Source organism: Megascapheus bottae, chromosome 9, assembly GCF_031878675.1.
Source record: "Megascapheus bottae isolate mThoBot1 chromosome 9, mThoBot2.hap1, whole genome shotgun sequence".
Lineage (NCBI taxonomy): Eukaryota > Metazoa > Chordata > Mammalia > Rodentia > Geomyidae > Megascapheus > Megascapheus bottae.
In genome coordinates, this window is record NC_143517.1 from 13,669,379 (window position 1) to 13,692,280 (window position 22,902).

At 36.4% G+C, this 22,902-nt stretch overlaps 1 protein-coding gene across 4 annotated transcripts in view; it reads left to right on the top strand.

Moving 5' to 3' along the window:
* Positions 1–12,825, top strand: part of Ythdf3 (YTH N6-methyladenosine RNA binding protein F3) — a 33,946-nt gene extending 21,121 nt beyond the window's left edge. For all 4 annotated transcript variants that reach the window (XM_090338878.1, XM_090338877.1, XM_090338880.1 and 1 more), the window contains one exon: positions 10,557–12,825. In XM_090338878.1, coding sequence (XP_090195004.1) covers positions 10,557–10,580 — 24 coding nt within the window. In that variant the 3' untranslated portion in view covers positions 10,581–12,825. The remainder of the gene's footprint in view (positions 1–10,556) is intronic.
* The last annotated feature ends 10,077 nt before the right edge of the window (positions 12,826–22,902 follow it).

Sequence of the window (22,902 nt, forward strand, 5' to 3'; positions counted from 1 at the left end):
GTTCTGGAGATCAAACTCAGGGCTTCCTACCTGCTAAGCAAGAGCCATACCTTCCAGTAGCTGATCTTAAAAATGAGTATCAGGAAGTATATTTAGAATTTGAAATTGAATACTTTTTTTTTTTTTTTTTTTTTTTTGCCAGTCCTGGGCTTGGGCTCAGGGCCTGAGCACTGTCCTTGGACTTTCTCAAGGCTAGCGCTCTACCACTTGAGCCTCAGCACCACTTCCAGCTTTTTTCTATGTATGTGGTACTGAGGAATCAAACCCGGGTCTTTGTGCATGCTAGGCAAGCACTCTACCACCAGGCCAAACTCCCGGCCCAAAATTGAATACTTTTAACGTAAACGTTTGGCTATTCATTTTACCTTTGCAGAATTTACAGGTTACTTACATAGAAGGGAAGTTTTTGTTTTGATGTTATTCCTGTGGTTTAACTTAACTCCAGGCCTGGGCACTGATGCTGAGCTATTTTGCTCAAGAGTAGCCACAGATCCATTCTTGGCTTTTTTAGTGGTTGGTTGTAGAGATTTCAGTCTAATAGACTTTCCTGCCCAAGTTAGCTTTGAACCACAATCCTCAGATCTTAGCCTCCAGAGGTGTTAAGAGTTACAGGCGGGAGCCACTGGTGCACAGCTTAAAAATAGAAGCTTAAATTTTTTAAAATATTTTTTATTGTAGTTAATAGAAGGGTTAGATTATATTCACTAGAGAGAAGGTACATTACTTCACAAATATTGAAGCTTTTTTTTTTTTTTGTAATTTGGTCAACTGGAACACTTGTAAGAAAACACAGTAAGGTAAATTAGATTCAGGAAACATAGACGTTAGAATTAGATTCTACCATTTGGTTTCTCATTTTCTTTTTGTTTTTTGTTACATCAACTCGGGGAAAATTCCCAGAAATTACAAATAGTATTAATTCCTGTGTTGTATTGGCTAGAATTTGATCACAGGAGAAAGACAGACTTGGAATATTCACTGCTCTAATATAATATTTTGCTCTAATAATATTCACTGAACTAAGAAAATTTCAAGTTTGGGGTCAATTTTAGGTGGAAAGAAAATGGCAGGTTTAGATTTTTTCATGGACGGTATATTTAAGTTTTTTTTTTTTCAACCTGGGTGTGGTTGTTCATACTCTTACAGTAGCTAATAGTGAAGCTGAAATCAAGAGAATTGCAGCTTTGAGGCCATTCAGTCACTAAAAGACTGTGGTAGAATACACTTGTCACACTAGTAGGTGACAGGAAGTATAAATGCGAGAATCATGTTCCAGTCTAGCTAGCCCTGGCAAAAGCAAGGCCCTATCAAAAATAGCAAGTGAGAAGAGAGGATGGGGGAGTGCTTCCTAGCAAATATGAGGCTGAGTTCCACCCTCAGTCCTATTAAAATAGCCCCTTTTGAAAAGAGGCAAGGGTAGAATTTGAAGCTTTACAGTAAATGACATTTGCTACTGTGAAAAGTCCTTTGTAGAAATTTAATATTAAAGCAGAAATTATCTGAATGAAATAATGTCCCTCCTTCCTTCCCTTTCTTTCCCTTCTCCCCCCTTCCTGGTATGAGAAAGGTATGCATGTCAAGAAATATTAACTTCCTTCTGCCATGTAACTTTTTGCTTTTCTTTCCTTCCCAATCTGAAAATTTGGTACAATTTAGTAATTTTTTTTTTTTTTTTTTGCTAGTCCTGGGCCTTGATCTCAGGGCCTAAGGTTCTATCCTTGGGCTTTCTTAAGGCTAGCACTCTACCACTGGAGCCACAGCACCACTTCTGGATTCTGTGTATGTGGTTCTGAAGAATCAAACCCAGAGCTTCATGCATGCTAGGACTAGGTTACGCTCCCGATCCAATTTTAGTATTTTAATATGCATTGTTTTAGTAGTTAACTTACTGTGTTTTAGAAGAGTAATTACTAGTGTGTGTGTGTTGTATGTTGGGTTGTGGTACTGAGACTTAAGCCCTTTTTGATGTTTTTGTCATACAAAAACAGCACTTTTCATGGGCTAAAATTCTGCAGTTACTTTTTTTTTTTAACTCTACAGGCTTTTCTAGAGATGCAATATTTTAAAAATGACTTGAGGGCCAGGAGTATGGCCTACTGGTAGAGTGCTTGCCTAGCATGAACAAAGACATAGGTTCAATTACTCAGTATCACATACATAAAAAAGCTATGGCTCAAGTAGTAGAGCTCTTGCCTTGAAAAAGCTCAAGGACAGTGCTCAGGCCCTAAGTTTAAGGCCCAGGACTGCCTCCCCCCTCCCCCCAAAAAAAGGCTTCATTCAGTACATTTTTATAGTTTTGTCAATTCCTTATTCTTGTACTACTAGGTAATATTCACTTGGTCAGTATGCCACAGTTCGATTGTTTCTAGTTTTTATTTTTTATTTTTTGCCAGTCCTGGGCTTGAGCTCAGGGCCTGAGCACTGTCCTTGGACTTTCTCAAGGCTAGAGCTCTACTACTTGAGCCTCAGCACCATTTCTGGCTTTTTTCTGTGTATGTGGTACCGAGAAATTGAACCCAGGTCTTCGTGTATGCTAGGCAAGCACTCTACCACTAGGCCAGACTCCTAGCCCCTAGTTTTTAATTTTTAAAAAAAAAGTTTAAATATAATTTTATTAAGGTGTTGTACAGAGGGGTTACCATTTCATAAGTGTACTTTTGATGGCTATAAGTTTATATATGTGCATATTTTAATTCTATTTTAACGTGTGATTTTTTTGTAACCACCACTTTGGTTAGCATGCAGAACAGTTCCGCTTTCTCCAAACTCTTGTTTTTGTAATGCCTGACTTTTGGGGGCTACTGATATTGTGGTGGAAGGGTGGAGGGAGAGCTTGAACTCAGACCTTGAATACTGTCCCTTAAGATACTTCGTTGAAGGGTAGCACTCTACCACTTGAGCTACCGTCTTTCCTTTGTTTTTTTTTTTTCCTTGAGAGAGCTCTTAAACCATTTTTTATTTCATCATATATTTATGTTTTTATATTTATGTTACCCCATATTTGGAAAAATTTTCTGGCCCAAACTTGCAAATCAAGTAGACTTAATACCTAAGCATTGTTTTTAATTAATCGACTCATAGGTTTTTTGAGGAAGGGGGTCACCTCTGAGGCTTGAGTTTAGGGCCTAGGCACTAGCTTTGAGATAGCCTTACTATCCTTAAGCTTTCTCAAAGCCATAGCTCTTGAGCCACATCACCACTTATGGCTTTTTTTTGTGTAAGTGGTACTGAGGAATGGAACCCAGGGCTTGGGGCACGCTAGGCAAGTACTCTATCACTAAGTCATACTCCCAGTTTTTTTTTTTTAATTCTTTTGTTTCTAATTCTTAAAAGCACTTCTAATTTTATGTTCTTTTTACATAAGAATTCTTTCAAGTTATAATTTTGTTTTATATTTGAAATTGTTTCTGTCTTTGAATTGTTCTGAGATTGTTTCAAGTATTTTATTCAAATATATGAAAATTACATGCTAAAAATCTAAGAAGGAAGATCTATACAAGTACAAACTGGCATGGATTTCTTTTGTAGTTTCAAATATCACTAAACTCTTTACTCTGAAATAGAAGGCCTAATATTCTAATCTTTAGATAAGTAGACAGGATACATCAGATAGCTCCTCCATAGGAGACTTGACTGCAGAAGTAAGGTGGAGAACTTCATTTGTCAAAATAGGAATCAGTCAATTACAACAAAAACAAAAATCCCTGTAATTGATAAGATGGCATTAGTTCCCCTCTCCTTCTCCCTTGGTCATGGGGCTTGAACTCTGAGCCTTGTTATTGTCCCTGAGCAGTTCAACCAGTGCTCTACCACTTCAGCCACAACAATACTTCAGTTTTCTTGTGTTTAAATTGGAGATAAGAGTCTCACATTTGAACCTTGATCCTTAGTTCTCAGCCTCCTGAGTAGCTAGGATTACAGGCATGAGCCACTGGCTCCCAGCTTTAGCATTAGTTTTTGAATGCCTTTGACTAAGACAAGTGTCCATGGAAGCCTAGCTACTCAGGAGCCTGAGATCTGAGGATCATGGTTCAAAGTCAGCTTGGGCAGAAAAGTCCTAGAGACTTCTGTGTCCAGCTAACTAGCAAAAAAGCCAGTGTGGAGCTGTGCCGTAGTAGAACAACAGCTTTGAGTGAAAAAGCTAAGGCCCTGAGTTCAAGGCTCACAACCCTCACCCCCACCCCCACTTACACTCTCGCATAAACACATTTGAAAGTTTCTGTTACCATAAATGAGTTCAAACTATAAATCTCAATAGTTGGGAAAAAGCCTGAGGATTATCAATTCAAGGGTAGCCTAGGCTATATAATGAGTGCAAGGTCCCGAACTAAACAGAACGAGCCTGACTGTTTCATAAAAAAAGAAACAAGCAAAATTGGGGTATGGGTCAGTGGTAGAATGCTTGCCTATCATGTACCTAGATTCAAATCCACACTGTAAAAAAAAAAAGTTAAAAAAAAAAAGGAAAATAAAACAAATGTGGAAGAGAAAAGAAAGCTACTGTAACCAGAAATAGTTTCTGCTTCTGGATTGGTAGGGTTATAAGTAAAATGTGGTAGTGCCTCCGTGCTCATAAGGAGATGGGTTTTTCCTATTACTCCGTAAGTCTTAATATGATTTTATTGGTCACATGGGTTCCCTCTTTGATTAAATACCACTTTTCTACTGGATCATTTGTCTTATTCTATGCACTTATATTGTGTGTGTGTGTGTGTGTGTGTGTGTGTGTGTGTGTGTGTGTGTGTGAGAGAGAGAGAGAGAGAGAGAGAGAGAGAGAGAGAGAGAGAGAGAGAGAGGGAGGGAGGGAGGGGTGGGGGTGAGAGGGAGAGGGAGAGATTTACAGTGTCTAAATTCAGACCTTTGAGCCACAGTGCCATTTCTGCCACTTTTGGTTTTCTAGTGGTTAATTGGAGATAAGAGTCTCACAGTCTTCATTGCCGGGGCTGGCTTTGAACTGCAGTCTGCAGATCTCAGCCTCTTGAGTAGCTAGCATTACAGGTTTGAGCCACTGCACCTGGCAGGATTTCTTTATATTCTTAATATTTTTTATCTATTCAAATAAATTCTTCATGTCTTTTCAGAAATGATAATTTTTTAAGTTTTTCTTGAAAGCATTCCTTGAAGGGTTATTCAAAGTTATGAATCTTTTTTTATAATTAGCATGGTTTGTGTCTTAACTCCAATTAATCACCAGAAAATGGGAAGTGGAGATGTGACTCAAAGTAGTAGAGCACTTGCTTTGAACAAAGGAGCTCAGGGCTAGCACCCTTGAGTTCAAGTCCCATGACTGACCAAAAAAAACCTTAAAGCATATATTTTTCTGTCTTTAACTTACAGGTAAGTTTAAGTATCAGTTCAGAAATATTCTAACTCCTGAATGTTTTCCTCTCTTTTTCCATTTTGTTAATGCAAGTAACATTATATTCATACAAGAAATTGTGTATGAACTTTGATTGACTTTAAGAGCCTTTGTTACCAAGTCTTTTTTTCTTTTTGAAAGTTCTACAAGCATATACCTTGATTCACGTCAACTTGTATCACTGTATATTTGGATACTGCAAGATCTTTTTTAAAAATGTTTTTTTTTTTTTTTTTTTTTTTTTTGCCAGTCCTGGGCTTTGGCTCAGGGCCTGAGCACTGTCCTTGGACTTTCTCAAGGCTAGAGCTCTACCACTTGAGCCTCAGCACCACTTCCGGCTTTTTTTTTGTATGTATGTGGTACCAAGGAATCGAACCCTGGTCTTTGTGCATGCTAGGCAAGCACTTTAACCACTAGGCCAAACTCCCAGCCCCTTAAAAATGTATTTCTTCATTCATTAGATAAGTATTAAGTATTACCAATAGCCACCAAAGATAAATGTCTGTACTTTGTAGAATTCAGTCTGCTTTGGAAGATAAATACATATTTTTTCAGTGTTTTTTTTTCTAGTTTTTATTGTCATTTATTAAATTCTAAATACTGTAAACATTTCATGCCTTTATAAACAAGTACATTTTAATTTTCTAATTCTTCTGGTTGCAGTTTTCTTTAAAATAGCATTACTTAGATCTAGGCAATTGTGGCTGATGTCTGTAATCCTAGCTATTGAGAAGGTTGAGAATTGTGGTTCAGAGCCAGCCAGGGCAGAAAAGTCCATGAGATCCTTATCTCCAATTAACTACCAGAAAACTGAAGTGGAGCTGTGGCTTAAAGTGGTAGAGTGCTAGCCTTGAGCAAAAAAGCTCAGGTCCTGAATTCAAGCCACTTGACCAACCCCCCCCCCCCCCCAAAAAAAAATTTACTGAAATAGGGAAATAATAACTATCAAAACAAAATTATAGCATATATGACCAAATATATACATACATGTGTGGTTTTTGTTATATTTGAGAGCTTCATGCAAGTTATATATTTCTTTAGTTAAGATTTTTAATCATTCAGATTTATAGAAGTTTTGCCAATATAACATAGTAGACTGTATCCTTTATTCAGTTTCCCAGAATACTAGCATATACATGTTGATTGGTACAGTAATTTTCAATTAAATTATAGCCTTTTCCCAGATTTTCTATCTTCCCAGTATTGTCATTCTCTGGATGAAGAAACAGCCTGGCCATTAGCATATCACTTAGATATTTTCTTCTGTCTCTGTGTACTCCCTAATCTATCATAGTTATTCCTTCTTTGATTCTCATTATATCTTTGAAAAGTATGTAATGAATTCAATTTGCCTTTTGGATTTCTTTTCTGCCCTTCTTACTTGGGGTATGGAGTTTGTTGAGAAAGAATATCACAGAAATCAATACTTCTCATTACATGTAATTTCTTAATGTTGATACTAACTTGTTTAAGTTATTGTGTACTATGTTTCTATACATGCCCTCTCTGTATACTCTTATTTCTAGAATTAGTCATTGTAGTTCACATTCAGCAAGTTGAGAATTTAAGTTCCATCTCCTGGAGTCCTTGTTAAAGTATTACTGGGTTTTTTGTTTTTTTTTTCCCTACTCCTGGGACCTGAACTCAGGGTCTGGGCACTGTTTTTAGTAACGCAGTTTGGTCTTGAACTTGATAAAGGTATGCTCCAGTTTGCCCGGTTGCTTCCTTTTTTTGTTCTTTTACTTTCTGAAATACTTTTTATTTTTGATTTGTCCAGTTCTTTCATATTTTTTCTTTCTGATTTCTACCTCTTTCCTTGGATCTTTTCTTGGATTTAATATTCTGCCTTTACAAATATGGAAGTAATTGCTTGCTCCTTTGATTCATGTACAGATTTTTTTTTTCTTTTGCCAGTCTCGGCTTGAACTCAGGGTCTAAATACTGTTCTTGGGTATTCTCAAGAAAGGAATCTCTATGTGCAATCACTGGCGCATAGATTTTAGATCATAATTAGAATTAAGCTGAGAGTTTGTATGTCACAGATAAAAATGTAGATGATATAACTTATCTATAGAGTATATATTCCATCAAAGATTTTTATGTTTGTTTAGTTAAGTTTATATCTCCAAGACCATGTCCATAACCCTGGGTACCCAAATATTGACTCATCGCTCTTGTAGTGTTTGGATCTAAGATCCACATATCAAGGAGACCATGTGCCTTTTCCTTTGGTTTTGACTTACTTTGCTCAACATGACATGCTCTGGTTTCATTGACTTCCCAGCAAATACCATTATTTCATCTTCTCTGTTGGCTGTGTAGAATTCCATTGTATGTATGTACCACATTTTTTTGTATCCATTCATTTGTAGTGGGGCATCTGTGTTTCCATTGCTTGGCTATTGTGAATAGTGCCACTTCTGGCTTTTTCTCTGTATATGGTTATTGAGGGTCTTCGTGCATGCTATGCAAGCACTGTATCACTAGGCCAAACTCCTGGCCCTTCATGTACAGATTTTTAAAACTTGAAAATCACATTTCTAGGCTATAGAAAATGTATGTGTGTTTTATGTGTGGAGGGTGTGTTGTTTGGTCTCATGTATTTGCTTTGCTGATTTTCCTTTTGTTCAGGTGTTCTGTGTTTTCTTCAGCAAATTTCTTATCCTTACTCTAAAACTTTTCTCATTTCCATTGTGATGTTTTGGAGGTATTTAAAAGTGTTTAATCCCCAAGAAGTGAGATATGAACTCAGCATTGTACTTGCTAGGTAATTGTGGTTCCACTAGCATCATTCCCCAGGGCCTTCAAGTGTGATCTTAGATATTTCTTGCTTTTGGCTGGGCTGATTTTGAACCTTGAATCCTTAAATCTGTAATCCTTAATCTCCTGTAAGGTATGTCTTGAGTTTTCAAATATGATTAAGATTTTCTTGCTCATTTTACTTCTAAAGTTTATTTTAAAATGGGTTTTTGGGGCTGAGAGTTTGGCCTAGTAGTAGAGTGCTTGCCTAACACAAAACCTTGGTTTAATTCCTCCATACCACATACACAGAAAAAGCCCAAAGTGGTGCTGTGGTAGAGTGCTAGCCTTGAGAAAGCCCAAGGACAATGCCAGGCCCGGAGGTCAAGACCCGGGGCTGGCAAAAAAGAAAAAAAAGGGGGGGAGTAGGTTTGAAGAAAACTGATTCTTTGGCATTTATGAATACATGGTTTACCATGTATTTACTTTTTTTTTTTTTTTTTTTTTTTTTTGCCAGTCCTGGGGCTTGAGCTCAAAGCTTCAACACTGTCCTTGGACCTGGGCTTTGTGCATGCTAGGCAGGCACTCTACCACTAGGCCATGCTCCTGGCCCCTAGTTTTTGCTGTTGTTGTTGTTCTTTGTCTGTATGCACTGTATGAGAGTTGAATATGCACTTGGAATTACTTGTCATAGTTACTGGTTGATGTTACTAAGTAGTTAAGGAACTAAGAGAAATGTTAAGTTTTCCCATTCTTCAGACAGGTATTTGGGGCCCAATTATCAGTCTTTGGACAGATAGTCTAGGTGATTTTGGTACTTCAGACAGATATTTGGGGCTCGATTATGAGTCTTTGGACAGATAGTCTAGGTGATTTTAGTACTTGTTACTATTTCAGGGCCACAGTTTGACATTGAACAATATGGTACAGGTTACTTAATTTGCTTCATTGGTAATTAAGTATACTAGTCATTGTCAAAAATCATATTTGATTAGTAATAAACATGACATTTTTTTTCTGCCAGTCCTAGAGCTTGATCTGAGGGCCTGGGCACTGTCCTTGGACTTTCTCAAGGCTAGTGCTCTACCACATGAGATATAGTACCACTTCTGGCTTTTTTCTGAGTATTTGGTACCAACAAACCGAACCCAGGGCTTCGTGCATTCTAGGCAAACATTCTACTATAAGACAACTCTCCTGGCCCCAACAACACTTTTTTTGTGTATGCCAGTTCTTGAATTTCAGGGTCTGTGCATTGTCAGTTTTTATGGTAATTAATTGGAGATAATATGAGTCTCACAGACCTTTCCTGTTTTGTGGAGTGATGACTTTGTTAGAATGGCTTGTAATTGTCAATTGTGTCTATATGGTTTTTTTTCTTTTTTTCCTGGTACTTGAACAGGGAGTTTTAACTAGATGAGGTCTTGGATAGCACTCATCTATAATTTGTCTCAGAAAGACTACTACTTTGGTTTGTATTATTCATCTTTAATTGTACATAGGGCTTTCATTTTAACATAATCAGTTTGTGAGAATAATGCATCTTGATCAACGCACCCACTTTTTCCTCCCTCCCTCTCTTTCCCCTCTTTCTTTTTTATTTTTTTATACTGTGAGTTGTTTCATAAGGCTCCAAAACAACCAAGAAACCATCGTAAATTTCCTTTAGCACTTCATCATATTCTATGTTTCCATGTGAAAGGTTCTTTAGTATGTTGAATATGAAAATGAGAAGTGGGCTGGGCACCATGGTTTGTGCCTGTAGATCCTACCTACTCAAGAGGCTGAAATCTGAGGATTGTGGTTCAAACCTAGCCCAGGTACTAAATTCTTATCTCCAGTTAACCACTAGAAAACTGGAAGTGGCCCTGTGGCTCAGGGGTAGGGCAGTAGCCTTGAGCTGAAGAGCTCAGGAACAGTGCCCAGGCCCATAGTTCAAGTCCCAAGACCAAAAAAAAAAAATAGGTGGAAGAAAAATTATGTTTAAGTTTTAATAAATATCAGTTCTTATTTAAATGCATCTATTTACCCTTCATTTACTATCACCTAAGCCAAGTAGCTTCCAAGTGTCTATAATTCATTTGAAGGACTGAAGCACATTATTAGTGTCCTCACTTTAAATCCCTGTGACTGACAGTTGGGTTATGAGAGGGCCTTAACCCTTCTGAGTTAGGCCTTAGTGTTTGTGGGTTTTGTGCTCATTTGCTATGGTACTAAAGTGTGGATTCAGGTCCTTGTACTCGTTCTATTACTTGACTGTGGCGTGCTTTTTAATTTAAAATGTGGAACAAAAGTATGTTGTTGTAATTATTCCGCTATGATATATAGAAATAATAGTAACTGATTATTTAAATTAATATTTGAAGAACTTTGTGTAGAGATAATTTACATTATATGTGCATATAATTTAAATTTTAGCAGATTTTGTTACAATTCTTTCTGTGTTTTTTTTTTTCAGGAGAGAAATAGAAACAAACAATAATCGTATGGAGATGTCCTATTAAAATTACAACACTAATGATGTAGACTCTGGAAATGCCTAATAAGTCAAAGAAGACGTTATTAAAGCTTTTTTTCTGCTTAAGGTGACATCTTTGAACACTTTAACACAAATTGACTCTTCTTGTAATGGTTTTCATCAGCGCATCTGCCCTTATACTCTCACCAAACACACTTGAGAACTGTAACTTTGTCAAGCACTTTCTGTCCTGAAGCTTTTACCAGTATCTGCTGTCTTTTGTAATTATGCATCCTAGCTTAAGGCACAGAAGACTGAATGAATGCAAAGATTCATTAACTCTTTGAATTTGTTAAATACTAACAGTTAACCATTAGAAGTGGTTCAATGATGTAAGAGTCACACTGCTTCAACTTTTTCTTTGTTGTAGTTTTTAAATTGTCAATTTTTAGCTATATGACAGATTAAAAGCAAAATAATCATGCCATATTTAGTCCTGAAGTTCAAGTCTAAATGTTTATGTGGAAAATTATTGTAGTAAACTTCCAATATGGCAAAGCAACCTTAAGCTCTATTTTAGCCAAATGAAACATAATCTGAAATTATATTAGAATGTTTCCCTGTCTTCAAACTGTTTGGTGTAACAATATTGATATGCAGCTTGGTGGATTGCACCAAACAATGCACATTCTTCTTCCCTCCTTTCCCTGATTATATGTACACTGAGAAATGTGCATTTGTCTGAGGAATTATTTTGTTTGCTACCACTTAATGAATCTCAAAAATTTGAGTAAATGTACCTCAGTCTAATCAGACTTTTTATGACCTTTATAACTACATTTAAAACCCTAATTCCTATTTCTGGGTGTTTGCGAGCCTGATTGCTATCATGAAGTAAAAATTTATTACTCTAGGTATTTACTAGTTAAATAAACATAGTTCTTGTTTAGCAAGCATATACAGCTCCTCACCTCTTTTCTCCAGCTTTTGCAGTGTCCTGGCATCTTTAAAGTACTTTGAAAAATATGGCCTTGATCCATGAATTAAATCAGTATCTAAGTGAATGTGTTGATGTTTTATTGATCAGATCTATATAAATGGGAATACAGCATATATCTGGGTATTCTTGTAGTTATCTTTATAACATCTTGTTTTTTTCATTAATTACATATCAACATTAATTTTGTATCTTGAAACAAATTGATTTTGTATAATTGAATGTGTTATGCGTCTGTATTAACTGATTTGATGGCATAAGGTTATAATAATAATGTCCCTTCCCTTATATACTGTTCCAAAAGGAGAAAGCTATGTAGAATGAATGATATGTTAAAGGTGAAAATAGCAATACAGTAGATTTGGATACCTTGCATTACTCCTTTTATGTTTACATCATGTTTAGAAATGTTTTTATTTGCTATGGTCTCTGATTACTTCAGCTCAAAAACCTAGTGACAGATATTTGAAGCTTTCATTTATATAATTTTTTGTACAATATTTTCTTAAAAATGTACAAATACTGTACAATTTCACTAGAATACAGTATTTGTAGATAATTGTAGCTACTTCACAATTATTTGATAGTAGTCCCAGTATAGTTTTATCAATGTTTACTGAAGGGAACATCAAAAATGTTAACAATATAAAATAAAGACTTTCTTCAAGGAAAATTGCACCTATTTTACCTATTTGAGACTAAGCCATGAAATCTTGTAACATGTCTCTTAGCTATTTATAATGAAAATCGGCATTTGGGTATAGTCACCACAGCAATGTTCTATATCCCTAAGATTGTATGATAAGGACATATCAAAGATGACTGTTGTCATTCTGGAAAGTCCTATAAGCGAAAACTGTAAAAGGGTGACCTTGTAGGAAGGAGCTAAGTCCTCTCCCTAAGGTTCTCTTTTTCTTGGTGCTTTATTAGCAACTCTGGATATTTTTATAAAACTAGTTACATTACAAATGGATTCAAACTTGTTTAATTTATATTGGTTTCTATGTAAGAAATGTCATGGAAACACCCAGCAAGCAGACTGACTGCAGTAGACTCAGACCTGTCCAGTGTAGTTAAGAGTCTATGCACGGTGAGGAGTACATCCCAGTGCCTTTAACCTGGATTTCTGATCTTAAGTGGAATGGGTGCAGCATTCCTGTGGAAAAAATAAGATCTTTACAACTGATAAATTTATGGTTTTCTCATTTAAGTTTTCCTCAAAGCACCAACCTTCTCTTCCTTCTTGGTCAGTCGTTCATTGTGTTACAAGATTTTTTTTCTTGTAAATGAAATTATTACAGATTGTCTCCAGAGCACAACTAGTGGAAAGTTGTTTAACTGTGGGGACCAAAAGGGAGAGAGCCTGGGCTCTACAGGAGGAGATATAGAGTCAGGTGTTTGAGTAATCATGATTTAAGACATTAACCCCATAAATTTTTTGCTTAATGTTTTTCAATTTTTGGTTGATTGGTTCTTATTTTAAAGCTACCTTCTGTGGCTGTTTCATTTTGAAAGGCATTATAGTTTGTATATTTAACAGAAAGGGGGGAAAATATAACCAAAATTAGTATTCTTTCTCTATACACATTGGTACTTGAAAATTCCTTTAAAAGACAAAAAAAAAGAAACAACCCACCCCAGCCTTTTTCGTACTTAATTCCTCATTTTGACGTCAGTGATCTTTCTAATTCAAAAGCTGTGTTTTTTTCTGAGTACCATGCATGGGGGTTAAAATATGAAACAGTTTTCAATAGTGAAAAAAAAAGAATCATTTTAAGGCATTTTAATCACTTCAAGTGCATTCTGCATCCTTTGGGGGAAAATAAGTTTGAGAGATTTAAGAGAATTGTGTTTTCATTAAGTTTTGCATATCTTTGTTATGCCATGTAAATTCCCTTTTTCATATAATTAAAGGAAGGTTATGATGGAATGATTAATTCATTTACATCCACTTGTAGCAGTTACATGAGAATTTGAATTTTGTCGTGTTTGGGTTTGTTCATTCCTGTGAATGATGGTACAGTTAGGTGAGCTTTTCTGTTATGGTACCCAAACTCACCATTGGTCCTCTTTTAATCTTTGAGGGTTTCAATAAAAATTGTTCACTCATATCTGTGTTCTTTCTGTTTTATCTGTATAAATTTGTGTATTGGTTTGCTAAAACAAAACATTTTTTGCCTTCTATACTGTGGATTTTTCTGACTGCCATACTTTTTAAATATAAGTAGACTAAAAATTATTTAAATTAAGCTACTTAAGTAGGGAATTAAAGAGAAAAGGGGACATCAGTTTAATACTAAATACCAAACTTAAAGCAAAAGAGCAAAAAGAATACCTGCTTGTTTTTATGTGGTAGAAGGAAGTGAAATCTGTTGTCTGGTAACCAGAACTTCACACTAGGTCTCAAGGAATGTTTTCTAAGATCCCATTAGCATTAAAGTTTATGTCAACAGGACCATGATTTTGGATAGGGCATTGATCTTAACTGAAAAGCATTAATTGAGATGTATATTTTGTTTTTGCCAGTCATGGGGCTTAAACTCAGGGCCTAACCTTGGGCTTTCTCAAGGCTAGAGCTCTACCACTTGAGCCACAGCACCATTTTCAGCTTTTTTCTATGTATGTAGTACCTAGGAATCAAACCTGGGTCTTCCTGCATGGTAGTCAAGCACTCTACCACTAGGCCAAACTGCTGGCTCCCGGAAGCTTATTTTTTAATAGTTTCGTAAAGGGAAAGTTGACAGGTGAATATGCTTAGAGTTGAAGCCATTTGGAATCTGAATCCAGAACTTACATTTCTTTGAGATGTTCCATGTAGTAATTCCTTCTAGAAACTTGTATTTTTTTCTTTTACATTGTATTTTATTTGAAAAACAATGTACAGAAGGTTACCTTTACATAAGTAAGGTAATGAGTATATTTCTTGTTGAACATTGTTTGCCCTCTTCTTCATTTTTCTCCCAATTTACCTCACTTAGCCTTTGTATTTCTTTTTGTTTTAAAGGGTAATTTTATTTTTATTTTAAACGTTACACAATGCTTTGTTCTGTTTTTTAGTACCACATCCAATTGGTGGGATTCTTTTTTTTTTTTTTTGGTGTTGGGGGGGGTCAGTCCTTGGGCTTGAGCTCAAGGCCTGAGCAATGTCCTTGGGCTTTTCAAGGCTAGAGCTCTACCTCTTGAGCCACAGAGCACCATTTCTAGTTTTCTATGTATGTGGTACTGAGGAGTCGAACCCGGTCTTCTTGCGTGCTAGGCAAGCACTCTACCACTAAGCCAAACTCCCAGCCCAGTTTTTGTATTCTTGAAATCAGAAGGTTTACTGAACAATTGAAGCTACCTGTGCTTTCTTGCCAGTGCATAATCTTGATACATATTTCACCTTTCCTGGTGTATTAGTGATAAACAGACCTCTCATGTATCACCTGTATGTGATACTGGTAAGTTAAATCCTTTATAGTAGCTCACCAAATTCAGAATTCATCTGTCCTGCAATTTTAGTTATGTAGCATTTGGGACTAAACATATTAGTACCAGATGAACTAAAAATTGTGTGAATATAATGCAGTATTTTAAAAGGGGTATACTCTCCACTCCTTTCTGCCATCCACTTAGCTCTTCATAGGAGACAAATTGTTGAAGTATCATTTAAAAACTATTTCAGTGGTACCCAGTAGACAATGTTGAAAATGAACTACACAATCTATTAGGAGCCAGTGGGGGAAATAGAGAGTGAAAGTGACATCGATCAACAAGAAATGTACTCATTACCTGACTTATGAAATGGTAACCCCTCTGTATGTCATGTAATAACATTTTATGTTTGTGTGTCAGCTGTGGGGCTTGAACTCGGGGCCTGGGCGTTGTCCCTGAGCTCTTCAGCTCAAGATTACTTCCCTACCCCTTGAGCCACAGTGCCCCTTATGATTTAGTGGTAGTTAATTGTAGATAAGTCTCATGGACTTTAGTGTCTGGGCTGGCTTTGAGCCACAGTTCTCTGATCTCAGCCTCCTAAGTAGCTACGATTATAGGCGTAAGCTACCACACCCCACCATAATAACATTTTTAAAAAAAATTGTGTTTCTTTTATATGAATTAAATTATTTGTGATATTTCAATACAAGCCTATGAAGTAAATACATTGTTCAAGTGGCTGGCACTGTACTACTTAAGCCATCTCTGGTATTTGATGATAATCATCCAGTTGGAGAAGATATTTTAAGGCTGGCATAGAACCTCCCATCTTCCAGGTCTCATAGCCTCCTAACTAGTTGAAATTAGTCCTAGCCACTGTGATTTGACAACTCTACATTTCTGACACATCTCACAATGAAATTAACTCTACTGGAAAAAAATCTTAGAGATGGGTAATATCCATCTTGTACATACCTGTTGTTTGTTGTTAGTGTCCTTAAGGCAATCAAGAAGTTGAAGAACCATGCACTGAAGGTTTTTTCCTGTTCAGAGATTTTTTTAAGATTTATATAAAGTCATAGCTGTATAGAGTATGGCTTATTCTAGCAATTGTGCTGGATCATTGGTGGCTCACACCTGTAATCCTAGCTATTCAGGAGTCTAAGATCTGAAAATTGTGTTTCAAAGCCAATCTGAGTAGACATATACAAGAGATATTTATCTCCATTTAACCAATAAGCCAGATGTGGAGATGTGGCTCAAGTAGTGAAGACTTTACCTTGCTGGGGGAAAGCCAACAGCCGAACAATTGCACAAGGTTCTGAGTCAAGCCCCAGCACTGATAAAAAATGAACACACACAAAGCAATGACAAATGTGTGAAGGTAAGTTTCACAACTAGTATGAATTTTAGTAGCCATGTTTTCTTCAAATAAGTTGAATAGGATTGTCAAGGTTTTATATTCTCTTTGAAAATCCTTTAGAAATTGGTATTTGGAATAGCTTTGCAGAAAAATTAGGTCGTCAAGTGTTTGTTACCCTGTACCCAGCTCCCTCAAATCCTAATGTCTTGCAAGTTTTGGTATCAGTAACTAAATTGCATATATTTCTCTCTCAAGTTTTTACCTACTATCCCATTTCTGATCTAGGATCTCATCTAGAGAACTATGTTATTTTTAATTGTCTTCTTAAATTTATTTTTATTCTAATGATTTGTTGGAATTGTTTCTAATGACCTTGATAATACTACAGTAGTTGAGATACTTCATAGAGCGTTACTTATTTCAAATGGGTTAGTAGTTTTGGAGAGGAAGACCACATAGGTAAGGATCTTTTCATGTCATGCTGAATATATGTACTAGCAACAATAACAGCTCTTGATGTTCAACTTGAGTACTTGGCTGAGGTAGTGTTTGTCAGTTTTCCCCACCATAAAATTTAATATTTTTTGTCAGCTTTTCAGAAAAAAAAGCAAACCCTAGATTGGTTGAGTCTGAAGGCATTTCCAGAGGATTTGGTGCTACGAGGAAGACTCAGACTGAATGTCAACATCACTCAATATACTGAGGTCCAGATGGAATAAAAAGTAGAGGCATTGTTAGCTTCCTGACTACCATGGTGTGAACTACTGAGGTCTGCCTTAGCCTTGCATTCATCATCAACTGAAATCATGTACTATAACCTCTTAAGTTGTTTTTTCATGTATATGATGAGCACTGTATAGCTGGTCATCTGGTCTCAGCTTTCTGGATATACATCTAGCAAGTTCTTTTTTTTCTTCATACAGTACTCCCACTTGAGTGTAGAATTCTACCTCTCATCCTTGGTATTTTTAAAGGAGAATACCAGAATATTCTACTATTCTAGTAGACATACTAGTATTTTTTCTGTTTTGATATGTCTTTTCTAAAACACTCCCCATCACTTTTCCCCACTCTTTTTGGTAACAGAATAGTGGAAACTCGGAGGAAATAGAGGCTCATGCCTACTATTAGATTATTTCTGCTTATATGTGTAGACAGATTTTTTTTTAATTTCTAGTTTTAAATCTTTATTGTCTAGCTCAAACCCTAGGTACATAAGGCCATATAGGATGAGGCCAAATTAATGAACCTCAAAGACATGGAAACAAGAGCTTAATTATGAGTGACTTATTCTTAATGTATGTTTCTCTCTTGTGTTGCCCTTTGGTTAATCTTATATTGTTACAGTATCCCACTTTGTTACCTAGTATATTATGTAGGTGTTTACTTGTTTATTTGAAATAGGACAGGAAAATTGAGGGGAAAGGGTAGGGGGAGGGAAATGGAGACAAAAACATAAGAAGGGATATCAGTATACGAGAATGCATCTATCTGGTGAATATAACTCCTCTAAAATTTAAAAAATATGGGTGGGGGGTGTGGGGGGAAGGGAAACGGGTACCAAGACATGTGAAAGGGTATCAATGTATGTGAATTAATGCACCTTCTATCTGGCAAATATCATGTAACCCTTTTACTAATTACAATAAAAAAATAAAGAAAATAAATTTAAAAAATATTTTAAAAATCTTTTTGTTGTCAAGGTAATGTATAGAGAGGTTACAGTTACATTTGCCAAATAGTAGTAGGTGCATTACTTCTCACATTGATACCCCTTCTCATGTTTTTGTCCCCATTTCCCTTCTCCCATGCCCTCCCCTCATCTTGTTTTCCCCCTTCCCTTTCCTATTTCAAATAAACAAATGTATATACAATATACCAGGTAACAAAGTCAGATCTAGTAACAATATGAGATTAACCAAAGGACAACAAAGAAGAGAAATAACAGCACATTAAGAACAACAATCACACAAGATAAAGTTCTTGTTTTCATAGCCTAGAGATCCTTTTATTTAGTCTCTTCCTATATGACCTTGCGAATCTAGGTTCTGAGCTATTGTAATCCTCTGCTAGATGTGTACTAATTATTACAAATGAGGGAAACCATTGAGCCTATGTTCCTCTGAGTCTGGCTTACTTCACTTAACATGATTTTTTCCAAGTCTTTCCATTTCCTTACAAATGGGGCGATTCCTTACAAATGGCAGCAAAGAATTCCATTGTGTGTAAGTACCACATCTTGATCCAGTCATCAACTGAGGGGCATCTGGGTTGGTTCCATATCTTTGCTATGGTAAGTAGTGCTGCAGTGAGCATCGCGCTAATGGCTTTAGTATGTCCTTGTTTCTGGACATTTGGGTAAATGCCAAGGAGTGGAATTGTTAGGTCATAGGGGAGCTCTATGTTTATAGACAGGAAATATATTAAAGACACTGAAGATGTAGTAATAGCTTAAGTTTTAGGTCATAGAGAAAAGCCCTAAGACCTAAATCTTCCAGGTAGAAACTGATAATCATTCTCTTAAGCCTGAGGAAAAAAAGGCATTTTTCAATAGCATAGTACCTCCTCCCCCCATCCCCTGCATAATTCTGGGGTTGAACTCAGTGCCTGGGCACTGTCCTTGAGCTTTCTCAAGGCTAGCACTGCACCACAGCATAACTTGTGGCTTTTTCTGAGTATGTAGTACTGAGGAATCCAATCTACATGCATGCCAGGCAAGCACTCTACCACTAGGCCACACTCCTGGCCTGGTACCTGTTCTTTTGATGTAATTCATACACACATTTGGCACAGTGCACACAATTCTTGGGTTATAGATACTAGACATTGTGATTAGATAGTAACATGTCGGTCACCTCAGAAATAACCATTTTGTGTTAGATCATTCTAAATCCTTACTAGTGATTTTGTAATATTCATTTGTCCACTTTATCATGTGGTTCATAAAAAGTTGTTCCTATTCCATTGCATCCTTGTACACATTAACCATCATGTCTAATCCTTTAGTCCCTCGTTTTCTTTTTATACTTTGGTAGCTATTTTTATAGTCTATATGTGAGATCAGTTCTGGGTCATCCACATCAAAGTGGGATTAGGCAATGTTTTTATTTCTGTCCCTAAGTTAATGAAAATCTTGGAAAATTTCTGAGGTTAGTGTATAATATACTAGCCAAGAACTTTGGAGGCTGGTAGAAGGTTCACTACTTAATAAGTTTTGAACCTGGATTTAAGTAATAGAAGAAAGACAATAAAACTTATTTTAGAAAGATTAAAGTTAGGGAATACCACTTACTTAGCACAATCCCTGGGTCCATACCAAGCCCTCAAGGCTTAGTTGTTAACTATCCTCTTTTTTTCACGGAGAATTTAAGATCGGTTGATTACCATGGAATATTTCTTTGCTTGTTTGATTGTGTTTCTGGTCATTCAGGAGTTGGTCTGGGCATTGTCCCTGAACTTGTTGGCTCAAGGCTAGCACTCTACCTCTGAGACACAGTGCCACTTCCAGTTTTCTGGTGGTTATTTGGAGATAAGTTTCATGGACTTCCCTATCTGGACTGTCTTCAAACAGCTATCCTCAGATCACAGCCTTCCAAATCACTAGGATTAAAGATATGAGCCCTGCATAGCTAGCTATTGAAGATTTTTTTGTGTGGGTGTGGAGGGGAGAGGTGATTGTTATCCATGTGCATCTTAGAGGCTGTAGTCTAATCAACCCATTTCGTGATTGGTTGACAATGATTCTTAGAGCAGTCACATCCTGAATAAAGTTTCATTAAAGTATCATTTGATGAACTTTTAAAATGTTTTTGGTGGTTATCAGCTATCTCCCTTTTTTTAATTAAAAGATTTTATTAATACTGATCTTTTACATCACATTTCAAATGCCATATTTAACAAACTAGTATTCAAGAAGGTAATCTAAATACAATCACTGGCACATAAATTTTAGAACATATTTAAAATTAAGCTGAGTCTTTGTATGTCATAGATACGTATCAATCTATATAATACAACATGTCTGTAGAATATATATCCCAACATAGATTTTTATGTCTATGTAGTTATATTTCCAAGACTATGTCAATAACCTTGGATACTGGAATACTGAGTCATCTCTCTTGTACTGTTTGGGTCTAATATTCACATATGAAGGAGACCATGCACATTTTGTTCCTTTGGTCTTGCTCAACATGATTTGCTCAGTTTCATCCACTTCCCAGATAATGTCATTATTTTGTCTGTTCAGCCATCTCTTTTCTAAGTAAAGTGTAACAGTGTATCCTGCTAGAGTAGGTGGCAAATTAAAAGGAAAAGAAGCAAAGGAACAAGGATTATGAGAAACCTTCAAGGCTGGGGGGGGGGGAAGACATTTTTACTTTGCTTATTGCAGATATGCCTCAAAGTACATGCCGTTTAAATATGTAAAATAAAAAAAGTTCTTCCTTATGACCTTTTAGATTGCAAGTACTAATGCTCACATGCCACCTCCATATTTTACCAATGAAAATATGCAACTTCAAATGTTAGACTAGTTGGTTTTCATGCATCCATTTTACAGTTAATATGTTCTTAACACTTTAGTTTAGATTTTGCTGGTCCTGAGGTTTGAACTCAGGGCCTGGGTGCTGTCCCTGAGCTTTTTTTGCATAAGGGTAATGCTCTAACACTTGAACTATAACTGTTTCTAACTTTTGGTGATTAATTGGAGATAAGAGTCTCACAGACTTTCCTGCCTGGACTAGCTTCAAAGTGTGATCCTCAGATCTCAGCTGCCTGAATAGTTAGAATAAACAGACATGAACTACTGTTATCCACTGTTATTAACCATTGTTAATATCTTAACCTTAAATGTACTCTTTAGGTCCCAATATATTTCCCTCTTTGCATGAAAAAGGTTGACATTTTTCTGAATATGATGGTGTGTTTATAGGATTCGTAATGACTGCTATATCTCTGCAAATAAATGGGATAAAGATGAAATATTCAAACCATTTAGAAAATGTAATATGCTGACCCTTATATATTTATGGACAATATCTGAAATTGTAAGATGTTTCCTTTATGAAATTTTTGCCTGGTAACAGTCCTGGTATCTAAATATGAAGTCCATAGGAAAGGGAAGGAGGGAAAACAAGATGATTGGGAGGGGGTGGGGGAGGGAAAGAGGGACAAAACATGAGAAAGAGTATCAATGTTCGAGAAATAATGCACTCACTACCTGACAAATATAATTGTAGCCCCTCTATACATTATCTGGACAATAAAGTTAAAACAACGACAACAACAACAACAACAAAAACAAAGCAAAACCCCATGAAGTCACTGAAGCCAGGACGGGTCTTGGCTACTGGCTGCTGAATAATTAAACCATTCCTTTCTTTCTCAAAGCTTGTGTGAACCCTGCCCCACTGCCCTCTAAGTGAAGGAAAACTATCTGAGGAAGAAGTTAAATACTTATCTTGGAGTCAGGTATCCTGGGTTTCCTAGCTAAGTTTGTTTTATTTTAATATCCTATTGCTTCCTAAGCAATATTTTAATGCCATTCATTAAGAACAAAAACAAATGGAATGCATAACAACAGTGTGTAGAATAAGCTACTTTTTAAAGATCATTCTTGAGTTTTGTAGATAACCAGATAAATTTCACAAAAAAAGATTTTTTTTTTGCTAGTCCTGGGGCTTGAACTCAGGGCTTGAGCACTTTCTTTGGTCTTTTTCCTCAAGGCTAGCGCTCTGTCATCACTTGAGCCAGAGCACCATCCTGGCTTTTCTATATATGTGGTACCAAGGAATCAAATCTGGGTCTTCCTGCATGCTAGGCAAGCACTCTACCACTAAGCCAAAGTCCCAACCCACAAAAGGTAAAATCTTTGCAACAACCATTCCAATTTGGAGAAATCATGTCAGGAGGGCACAGGCCCCTATAACTTGAGTTATCTACTGCTATCCAGTAATTTCCGCGCTTTCACTTTCAGATCTACCGTTTTAGGACTTTGGTCTTAGTGGAATCTCCAGGAGATTTGTTATTAATATCAATAATGTCTAATTTGTGAGATTGAAATCATATATATGATTTTAAGATTTTTGAATAACAACAGGTTGTAGTATAGTTGTCAAACTTCAGTCTCAGGACCCCTGTACAATAAGCTATTGATAAACATAAGGAACCTATTCCTTATGTAAATTATCTGTTGCTATGTACTAGTAGATATTCGCAGTTATTATGTAGTTTTTACTTGATACAAAGCAGTGTATGCCCATCTCTGCTTCTACATTCATTGGTTGCACAGTCACATTTTACCCATGCTTCTGAGTGAAAACACCATACGCCTGTGAGTGAATGTAAGTGAGTCTTTAGTATTGTTTCAAATATCTTTAGCTTTTGGTGATGGATAATTTGGTGTTGAGCTCTTTGGTATTTATTCAACTGGACTCTGCCCAGTAACCTGCTGAATACGATTCACTTTGATATTAACAAAAAGATTAAACAAAAGCAAAGCTACAAAAAGACAGCAGAGGGAGCTGTTGAGATTTGATTACATTTTCCATTGTCTTTTCTGGGTGTTTGCT